This window comes from Bubalus bubalis, chromosome 20 (genome assembly GCF_019923935.1).
Source record: "Bubalus bubalis isolate 160015118507 breed Murrah chromosome 20, NDDB_SH_1, whole genome shotgun sequence".
NCBI lineage: Eukaryota > Metazoa > Chordata > Mammalia > Artiodactyla > Bovidae > Bubalus > Bubalus bubalis.
Window position 1 is genome coordinate 47,609,648 of NC_059176.1, and position 10,660 is coordinate 47,620,307.

At 51.7% G+C, this 10,660-nt stretch overlaps 1 protein-coding gene across 4 annotated transcripts in view; it reads right to left on the minus strand.

Annotated features, from left to right (window-relative positions):
- The window catches only part of ALPK3 (alpha kinase 3), a 59,365-nt gene extending 48,906 nt beyond the window's left edge, over positions 1 to 10,459 (minus strand). The window contains exons 1-2 of one of the 4 annotated variants that reach the window (XM_044932896.1): positions 9,982 to 10,459; positions 9,692 to 9,859 (exon numbers count right to left, since the gene is read on the minus strand). Coding sequence is in view for 3 of the 4 variants with exons in the window: in XM_006058299.3 (XP_006058361.3) it covers positions 821 to 859; positions 5,750 to 6,027 (317 nt within the window). In the remaining variant the exon portion in view is untranslated. Of the gene's footprint in view, positions 1 to 820; positions 860 to 5,749; positions 6,116 to 9,691; positions 9,860 to 9,981 lie in introns of those variants that run through there. The other 3 variants (XM_006058299.3, XM_044932897.1, XM_044932895.1) reach the window with 3 other exon arrangements.
- Between the last annotated feature and the right edge of the window lie 201 nt (positions 10,460 to 10,660).

Genomic DNA, 10,660 nt, shown 5'->3' on the forward strand with positions numbered 1-10,660 from the left:
TAGCTATGCAGAAATCTTTCTCTGTGTGAAAACTATGGCCAACTCTTCCCTAGATCTACCAGAGTCTGGGAGGAGGCCCAAACAGTGAAAAGTAGCCAGGAAATGTTCCCATTTTGATCACAATTGTCAGTTCAGCCAGGGGTGGAGAGCTGTCTCCAGTTAAGGAGGTAAGAGGACAGCCGTTCAACAGGCAAACTCTGACTGCGGGCCTGCTGGGGCCCTGCTCTGTCTCTGAAGCGGATTCAGAGAACAAGTTAACACAGAAAGACATTCACATGATAGCCCTGACCTCACAGAGTTCACAGTCTGCAGGGGTGGAGAGAAGTCAAAGGAGAGGGAAATTCAGAGAAGGAGATAACAGAAGGAGAACTTAAGGGACTGAGGAAAAAAAATTTTTTTTAAGGAAGTAGCCATGGTTAGAAGACAGACAATAAGCTGTCAAACCTAGATATGTGGTTACAAAAACCATGAAAACCTAGGTTGAGGGAGAAACAGGTCACGTGACTGGAGGCTCTCTGCTCTGGTCCCATGGTGCCCATCCCAGGGGCACAGAGATAGAGTTGCAGGCATCTTGGGAACCCCTGCCTATCTCTGGGTCCCGGCACCCCCTTCAAATGGTCCATGCAAGCATCATCTCTGGCCCCCGTGAGATCCATGCTCACTGAGTGCCCGCTCACACCCTCCCCAACCACCCTCTCCACTCCCTTCACCCCATGCAGCTTGGTTATTAGTGCACAAGCAGTCACCCAGAGACCCCTCAGTGCCCAGACCCAAGGAAAAAAAAAGCAGTCAGAGAAATGTAATGCAATGGTGCGTTTACCTTCCAGAGCTGGGGTGAGATAACCGGTTGCTTGATAAGCTAAGCAAAAACAGCAAACGGAATCATTAGGCCAAAAAAGCAAAGAGAGAAGGAGGTGAAATCAACAACAGTAGGCAAAGTATTAATCGGCCACCATCTGGGGCCCAAGGGCCTTTCTATTAAAAGGGACCAGCTGTCTTACTTGGCCAGCTCCAGTTAGCAAGTGGCCTCACCACCGGACACCCATGTATCTGAAACCAAGAACTTGTTAAGTGTAGCAGGGTCCAGAGAAATGGTTAGGCAGGAGGGAGGCCCCTTGGGGCTGAGCTTTAAGAAAGGTGTGTCCTGGGTCCTTGTGTCACTCATAGCTGCCTGGCACATCTCCCCACCTCTGCAGCACACCAGCGGGTCAGGGGGAAGGCAGGGTGGGGCAGCTCCTGCTTCAACCCTTGGCCTTTTAGGGGAGAAGAGCCCCCAGTTCCTGGAAATCCCCTCAGAGGCTGGGAAAGAGACAGGTGGCTTGGAGAACACCCATTAATATGTTAAAGTACGGTTAAAGAGGCCACGCAAGGCAAACCAGCTGGGAGAGTCAAGAAGAGAAGGAAAACAAAGCGGTTAATTCAGCAGGAGCCAGGAGGCACCCAGTTGGGTCAGACCAGCACAAGGCCCATGACGCTGATCACCCCTCCTGCCCCAGGACAGCTGAGAGCTGAAACCAGCTGGGGGCTGGGTAGGCTACTGCAGGGTGAGGATCACACAGAGCTGCCCCTCGGAGATCCAGTGGGTATGAGTCAACTTTCACCTCTGCCTCCATTCCTTCCAACACAAGTATCTCCAGAGGGGTCTAGGGACACAGTTCTCTGGGAGATCTCAGGTCCCCACCCCTCCCAACTACACTCACTCCCTTCAGCTGGCCCCACAGTGAGAACAGCTCTCCCTTCATTATCAACAGCCCAATCTGCTCAACAGAACTGTCAGTCTGCAACTCTAACCACTGACAGCCTGTATCTGTATAACAAAAAACAAAAACAAATTCACCTTATGCCCCCAAACATGGCTTCCACTTCTGTGCGCCTGGATTTATGGATACCACTGGGGAAGTACATCCTTCAGACCCAAAGAGCCCTACCCCCAGAGAAGCTGCTGCTCCAGAATGCAGCTGCCTTTATTCAGAGCTTTAAAAATCCTCCAGAGGCCGTGAGGGTAGACCTCCCATGGTTTCAAGGCACTGGCCAACTCCATCCTTTCCTTATGATGGACTTCCTTTGCCTTTCTCCTTAGAATGGAGAGATTTCTCCTTTGCTGGGTCTGGATTTCTTCCCTGGGAAGGGGACAGGGAGAATCAGCTCTCTAATTCACAGGAAATGACAGCTTTCACCTGCAAGTGGGCAAGGGACTGAGCTGTGACAGTCACCCCTCCCTGGCTCTCTCCAGGGCTAGAGCTCCCCAGCCTCATCCTGATTTCTCCGGGCCTCACCCTTAGATAATCAGCCATGTCAGGAGGAGTCCCAGGCAGTGAAGGCACCTTGTCTTCAAAAGGTGCCTGTGATCTGCTGGCTGGGCCAGAGGTTGGCTCAGGGCTCTCACCCCAGGAACTCCCCAATTACTGACTGTGACAGGGTCTGAATCAGAGGCATCAAATGTTGGGATGTTGTTGTTGTTCAGTTGCTCAGTCATGTCCGACTTTTGCAACCTCATGGACTGTAGCCTACCAGGTACTTCTATCTATAGGATTTCTCAGGCAACAATACTGGAGTGGGTTGCTATTTCCTACTCCAGGGGATCTTCCCAATCCAGGGATGGAACCTGCATCTCCTGCATCTCTTGCACTGGCAGGTGGATTCTTTACCACTGAGCCACTAAGGAAGCTCAGTGATGGGATAAATAGGCCTAAAAACGTTCTTAGTGATACTTTCATTTTATAGAATAGAAATTCAGGGCCCACGAAGGAACGGTCTCTTCATAAAGGAGAAATGTAGGCCTGTTGGGGGGGTGGGGTTGGGGGGGTGGCAGGGCAGGAGGGTGGGGGGAGCCAGGACTGTTCCTAGAAGCTGGAGCCTCCCATTCCTCCTGGCTTTCATATATTCTGGGACACAAAAGGCCCCCAGAAAGTCCTGGCCTGATGCCTCAGTTTTCCTGAAAGACCTAGACAATTTGCTTTACCCAAGCTGAACAAAAGAGATGCCACAAAACTACAGCAAATATCACCAGTTCTACTGCTCCTCTGGGCCCACTTGGGCCAGAACATCCAAGAAATGAGGAAGCAGAGATTTCTGGAACATCTCGATGTCCCTCAGAATCCAGTTATAACTCCAAACACCTGACTGTGGTTCCTTAACCTTCTCTAGCTCATCCAGGCTCCATCTTCCCATAAAAGTGAGGTTGGATCTGTAGGAAGTTGGGGCAACAGTTTGGGGGGGTTACGTGCATGTTGGACCTCTCACTCCTGGGCTAACTATGGATTGGAAATCTCCCCAGGGTTGGAGAAAAGAAAGGAATGCATAGGAAGACAAGTTCTAGACTTGGGCCAAAGCTTCTGATACCTGGCTCCCAGCGCAGCTGTCCATCAGCTCACAGGGGCAGTCCACTCTCCCAAGGCTCACAGAATGATGACTCACAAGCTCCATGATAGATATGTATGGAAGTAGACCCAGGAAAGGTTGAAGTCAGGAGTGAGTGGGCTAGAATTTGCCTCTCAGTCAGAATTCTGGAAGAGTCAGGGCTCAGGAGCCAGGGTTAGCTGACAAAACCCTCAAGGGACCCTCTTTCTTCATCTCTTGGCCCCTCTTCCCATCCCCACAAGCATTCAGGTTGCTCTGAGAGACAGAAGGCTGTACGGTTGCTTGCTCTAACACAAGAGTCAGGTCTTGACAGAGAACTATGAACTGGCCCCTGCCCCACCTCAAGTCCCCAACAGCCCCATTCACTGTCATAGTCTCCCCTCCTTGGCCAGAGGCTTTTCCAGAGGTGAGAGAAACCTGGCCTTCCTGGTGCCTCAGGACCTGGCTGTTCTGTGGCTACCTGGAAGGGGCAAGCCCACAGGCCACAGTCTTGGGCTAGAAAACCCTCCCTCCCAATGTCCCAGCCCTGCCTCTCCAAGCACTTGATGAAAAGAATCTCCATTTAAGACCATTCTCACTCAGGCCCAAAGGAACCTAAACCAGACACTTCTAACCCACCTGCAGTTCTCAGGCTGACACACTGCTCATCAGATGTGTAATTGTATCTACCATACAACTGCTCATCAGATGTGTAATTGTATCTACCATACAACTGCTCACGCTTTTTCCTAACAGCCCCATTCCCCTGACCTCCAAGTTACGTCTGGTTTGCAAGCCACCCCAATGTTGTCTCCGAGAAGGGCCCTGCATCCCTCTTCTGCTGTACCACTGGTACTGACAAAGGCCAGACACAATCTCGGTTACAAGTGTGAGACAATTGTTGAGGCTCCCACAGGCCAGTCAGCTTCACCACGGACTGGATAAATACACACATTTCATTCCAGTTTTTCCATAGATCTAGTGGTTAGAGGAAGGGGCATGCTTTCTTGGCAGCCAGGAGCCTTGGCGAGTCTGACTCAGTCACTAACATCAGCCCTCCGCCCTGCCCCAGACATGTGACACCATTTGACGAGTTTTATGCAGAAACCGGTTCTGGTTACATTTGAACTTTTACAACTCCAAGGTCAACAGAACTCAGCCAATCCACGAGGAAGTGCCTGGGACTTTTCCTGAATGTCCTTGATGTCTGTTTTTGTGCCATTTTAAGAATGGAGGACAAGAGGTCCCCAGGCAGCTTCTCAGAGGAGGGGCTGTTTTCTGTATATAACCTATGATTAGCCAAGTTCTGGGGCAGCAACACAACCACTCACCCACTAGCCATCCATCACAATTCCCTTTGGAATAGACTCCAGAGTTGGAGGGAAACTAAGCTGCCCTTAGTTTAGAGGAGACAGGAAGTGTTCATCTTCATGGTAATGCACATGTCTCTGTGTGTCTGTGTGCCTTTGAGGGCCAAGAGACTAGCTCAGTCGTGTCCGACTCTGCGACCCTATGTAGCCCGCCAGGCTCCTCTTTCCATGGGATTTTCCAGGCAAGAATCTTGGAGTAGATTGCCGTTTCCTACTCCAGAAAATCTTCCCAACCCAGGGATAGAACCCCTGTCTCCAGCATTGTAGGCAGATGCTTTACTGTCTGAGCTACCAGGGAAGCCCTTGAGGGGCAAAATGCCAATCTATCGTCTTGTGAGTCTTTCCACCTGTGGGTAGCCTAGCTCCTAAACCAAAGCAACCATACCTCTTCAACTCTTGGAAGAGGATCATTCGGGCTCCTTTCCTTGGCATCCTGGGGATGGCACCCATCACCCCAAACTGGGCAGGGCGACTGGCTGCCTCAGAGCCTGGAGCTCTGAATCCTCAGGCAGACTGACCAGCATTTCAGGCCACCCCTTCACCTCACCAGCCCCCACCAAGATCCCATGAAAGACCAGGGCCCAGAGGAAGCACCTTCTTTGCACAGTTTATTTCTTCCCAGTGACTCCTGAACTAAGCAGACCCCCTCAGGGCAGTGCCTCTGGCATCCCCCCCACCCCCTCCCCCCCAGCCAGCAGGAATGTCAGCCTGTCTGGCTTTCCTTATCTGGGCTGTGGAATCCGAGGCCAGGGAGTAGCTGAGCGTGGGGCGAGGGTAAGGAGGGGCGGGAGTGAGGTGGGGAGATAAGGAGCCACTCGGGACCCTGGGAAATCACCCCGAAGTAGGCCTTCCTCGTCCCCAGGGCCTCTCATGGCCTGAGGCCTGAGGCCCACGGAGCCGGCAGAGGCCAGGGAGACCCTGAAGGGCCCTCAGGGCCGGTCCGGCGGCACCATTTCTCCACAGGCCGGGCGGGGCCCCTCCTGAGGCCTCGCTGGCGGCCGCTGCTCGCCCGCCGGCCCGGCCCCCAGGGCGCGACTCACCTGGTCTCGGGCCGCACGCTGAGCAGGTAGCTGCGGCTGGCGGGGCTGGGGATCCACACGGGCCCGTCGTCCTCGCCGTCGCCCCCCGCCTCAGACCGTCCGCCCGAGCCCCAACCGTGGCCGGGGGCCCTCCGCGACCCCATGCTGCTGCCGGCCCTTTCCGCCTCCGGCCCCTGCCCGCGCTCCCGGCCCCTGCCCGTCAGGCCCGCGCCGCCGGCCGCCTCTCTCGCCCGCGGCTGACGCGCGCCCCTATTTATAGCCCCGGGCCCGGCCGTCATCACCTGCTGCTGTCCCTCCCCCGGCCCGGGCCGGCCACCGCGGCCTCCGAGGCGCCGGAGGGCGCCGGGCCGCGAGGGGCCCCGCCAGGCCCTGCCTGAGGGGCCCACTCCGGGGCGTCGGCTCCTTCCCTCAGCCGACGGCCCGACGTGTGTGGAGCGCCCTCTTGGCGCCCGCAGCCACCCCGGGCGGCGGGGTCAGGGGTCAGAGAGGCTTCAGGGAGCAAGAGCGGCAAGGGTCGGGGTGCTGTTCTAGAATGGGACTGAGCGTATGCCCCTCACCTTCCTCACCTGGTCTCTGGGACCCAGGCTTCCCGCCAGCCTTCCTTCCCCACTCTCCCCGTCTTGCAGATGTGGAAGGTCGGGCTTTGCGGCCTTTGCCTAGTGGAAGGTGCGGGAGGACCAGAGGAGCTGCGTGGGGTGTAGGGGGCAAAGCCTGGAAAGACCAAAGATGGCCGGGGTGGGGGCTGAAAGAGGCAGTGACGGGGAGGGGAGGGAGGCTCAAAACCTGGACTGAATCCAGCGGGAGCCCAGACCTGTCCCTCTTCCTGGCGGCAGCCCTGACTGACCCTGGCCTTGCCAGTGGCTGTTGACCCAACACTTAGACCCACACCCACGTACCTACATAAGTAACCTCAGTTCCGAGGAGGCCAGAACTCCTCAGAATGTTCCTCTCCATTATCTAGGGTAGATTAGGGGTTCAGTAAACATCTCTAGGGAGAAGGCGATGGCACCCCACTCCAGTACCCTTGCCTGGAAAATCCCATGGATGGAGGAGCCTGGTAGGCTGCAGTCCATGGGGTCGCTAAGAGTCGGACAAAACTGAGCGACTTCACTTTCACTTTTCACTTTCATGCATTGGAGAAGGAAATGGCAACCCACTCCAGTGTTCTTGCCTGGAGAATCCCAGGGATGGGGGAGCCTGGTGGGCTGCCATCTATGGCGTCGCACACAGTTGGACATGACTGAAGTGACTTAGTAGTAGTAAACATCTCTAGAATTATTGAACCTCCTTCTCCACCCTGTTCAGCCTCCATTTCCCAGCACCCCAGGGGGAAGTGGGCTGAGTCCTAATACCCAGAAAAACGATATAATCATTCGACACTTTCTTAGATCAAAATCCTAAGTACTGTCTAATTCTGGTTGTAAAAGTGGAAGTGACCACAGTCTGTGTGTGTGTGTGTTAAGTCACTCAGTCGTGTCTGACTCTGTGACCCCATGGGCTACTGAACTGTAGCCCACCAGACTCCTGGGCCCAAGGAATTCTCCAGGCAAGAATACTGACATGGAGAATACCCCTCCCTCAAGGGCTCTTCCCACCCCAGGGATCAGACCTGGGTCTCCCGCATTGCAGGCAAATTCTTTACCATCTGAACCACCAGGAAACCCTGTTTACCCATCCTTTCTTCTCCTACCCCATTGAAAGCATCCAGAAAGTATCTGAGCTGGATGGTGATAGCCTAGAAAATTGGAACAAAGGAGTAGAACCCTCTGTTCTATAAGCTGCACTCACATCCTTACTCCTTTTGGAAATGGCTCTTCTTTCACTATGTGCTTCTAGTGGCAACTGTTTTGATCCTACACGCTCCCTCCCCAACTCCCTGAAACCTCCCTCAGACTCAAGCCAGTCTACTCATGGTACCCAGGGGCCCTGATGCTGGGAAAGATTGAGGGCAAGAGGAGAAGGGGGTGACAGAGGATGAGATGGTTGGATGGCATCACTGACTCATTGGATGTGAATTTGAGCAAACTCTAGGAGTGGACAAGGAAGTCAAGCGTGCTGCAATCCATGGGGTCTCAAAGAGTCAGACATAACTTAGGACTGAACAACAATGGGCGTAGAGACTGAGCACACACGTATCTCCTTGACCACAGAAGTAAGCATCAGACCCAAGCTGTGCCAACCAAGGTTCTTTACCAAAATGTTTTCAACTGGAATTGGGAAAGAAAACCTGGACCTCCGTGGTGGTTAGCTGTAAGCTGCAAGGTCCCAGCTTTTAGTAGCGATGTTTCTTGCTGTGTGGAGAAGCCAGTCTGCAGTGAGGAAGAAGGAAGCTGACACAGAGAGAAGCAAAGGCGGGGGCACAGAGTCCTGCTGGCTTCCAGGTGCCTTGTTACAAGTGTTCCTGAGACCCAACTTTATCCGTGGCCTTCCTGCAGGTTGGTAGTTCAACCATTTCCTGGAAACTGTATCCAAAAATTATCTCACTTTGCTCAAGCTGATTCAAGTTAGGCTTCTATTAGTGAAGTCTAAGAGTCTCAGCCAATACTGAAGACTTTTCTTCAAATGAGCCTGAACTTGCCAAATTTGCCCCCCCACACGCACACATACGATTTTCTGGTTTCCTGGAGGCGGGCATATTAAAATCTCTTCAGTTGTCTACAGGACAGTCCTTCACATATTCGAAAGTCAACTTGGAGTTTTGGTTCATTTGTTTAAGTTTAGAGTACCAATGGGGCTTCCCAGGTGGCACTAGTGGTAAAGAACCTGTCTGCCAATGCAGGAGACCCAAGAGACTCGGGTTCAATCCCTTGGTCAGAAAGATCCCCTGGAGAAGCACATGACAACCCACTCCAGTATTCTTGCCTGGAGAACCCTATGGATAGAGGAGCCTGGAGGGCTACAGTCCGTGGGGTCGCAAAGAGTCAGGCACAACTGAAGTGACTAAGCATGCACCCATGTATCAGGCTGGAGCACATGTGCTAGAGTCAAGGGTCACAGGATCTGTGCCTTCAAGACTCTTATGGTCTAACAGGGTGAGAGGAACAGAAGCAAAATACACTGCAAGGTGAAATGTGCAATTATAAAGCTATGTATAGGGGAGCATAAAGTATAGAAGAAAGAGTAGTTGGCTCTGCCTGGGGATTTGGTTAGGATAGTTTTCAAAGAAGAAAGTAAAGCTGAAGAAAGATTTTGGAAATGGCATAGGCGTTCACAAATAGACTGTTGTGGGTGGAGGGTAGGGTAGAATATTCTAGATGGAGAGACTAGTATGCACTAAGATAAGGAGGTATGAAACAGCTCAGTATTCACGTCACTCAAGTGTAAAGGATTTGGGCAAATAGAGAAGTGGGGATATCCCTGGTGGTCCAGGCGTTACAGTGGTTACAAATTTATGATTCCAGTGCAGGGGTCATGGGTTCAATCCCTGGGAAGGGAAGTTCTGTATGCCTTGTGGTATGGCAAAAAAATAAATACACGTTTTAAAAAACTGAAAAAATAGAGAAGTGATTTAGGCAGGAACCCTCATTGTGAAGGCCTTGCCTAGTCCAGTGAGGAACCTGGACTTACCTTTCAGGCTGTTTCCCTTCCGACAATGGAATATGGTGCCACTAGTTACCCCAGTGACTCTCCAGTTTATCCATTTCCTTTTGAAAATGTTACACACACACACCCCCACAGAGGTCAAACTAGAGCAGCCCACAAATGAATTAGCACCTTTCTGGGTCTGGGCGTCACACAATTAGCAACAACTTTTTTGGCAGTCAAATTATTCCAAATTATTTCAAAGCCTGTAAATTTTCAACACAAACATCTGTTCATCTAAGTCCACTCCTACTTTACCTACTTGTAAAGTCTTTTTTTATCCTAAGTGTGAACTTCCACTTTTTTTGTTGTTGTTGTTAAATCTCGTTTTCCTAATCTCACATTCCCTTTCCTTCTTACCTGAATCTTTTTGAATTCTGCTCCTGTCATCCAGTGTACAATCTGTTCTTCTCAGCTTCTTGCTATCTGCCAATTTAATGATGATCAGGGCACAGCTGAGTAAGGAGGGTCAAGGCATTCAAGGATGGAGAGATGGAAAAGGCACATTCTCTTTCCTGGATTTATAGTCTAGCAGGAGAAAGAGGATATATAAATTGGTGTTTAACAAGAACTAGGCCAAAAGTCCAAAGCCTCGGGTTACAGTTGGGCCTTTCCACTGAGTGTTGTGTGTCCTTGGGCAGATGGCTCACCATTTCTGAACTTTATCTCTCTCCTTTGTTAAGAGGAGTGAGGTCATGATCCTTTATGATCCTGAAGGTCATAGCTGTTGATCCAATAAGGATTTATTAAGTCACAGCTGACTACAACACACCAGGCATTATGGCAGGTATTGAGAGTGTTATAGTCTTTATCCTTGAGAATTTCTCAAGCCTGAAAGAAAGACAGAAAATTAAAACAGAATCGCCATCAATCCTCTGACAGAGGATTGCACAGAAGAGCACATGCTGTGGCTCTGTGTTTGGAAATAACTATGATACAAGGCAGTCAGTGTTTGCTATTAAATACGAGCACTGATGAAGCATGGTAGGAGCTGGTACTGGTGCCAGGATCCACTCTCCCAATTGTTTTGAACTTCCTGGGGCCCCCAAGTAAACTGGGTGCCTGTGGTAGGAAAATCTTGGGCTACTGTTAATTATTATCCTTGTAGTTGTTCAGGCACTAAGTGGTGTCTGACTCTTTGCAGCCCCAAGGACTGCAGCCAGGCTTCCCTGTCCTTCACTATCTCCCTCAGTTTGCTCAACCTCATGTCCATTGAGTCAGTGATGCCATCCAACCATCTCATTCTCTGTCATCCCCTTCTTCTGCCATCAATCTTTCCCAGCTTCAGGGTCTCTTCCAATGAGTTGGTTCTTCGCATCAGGTGGCCAA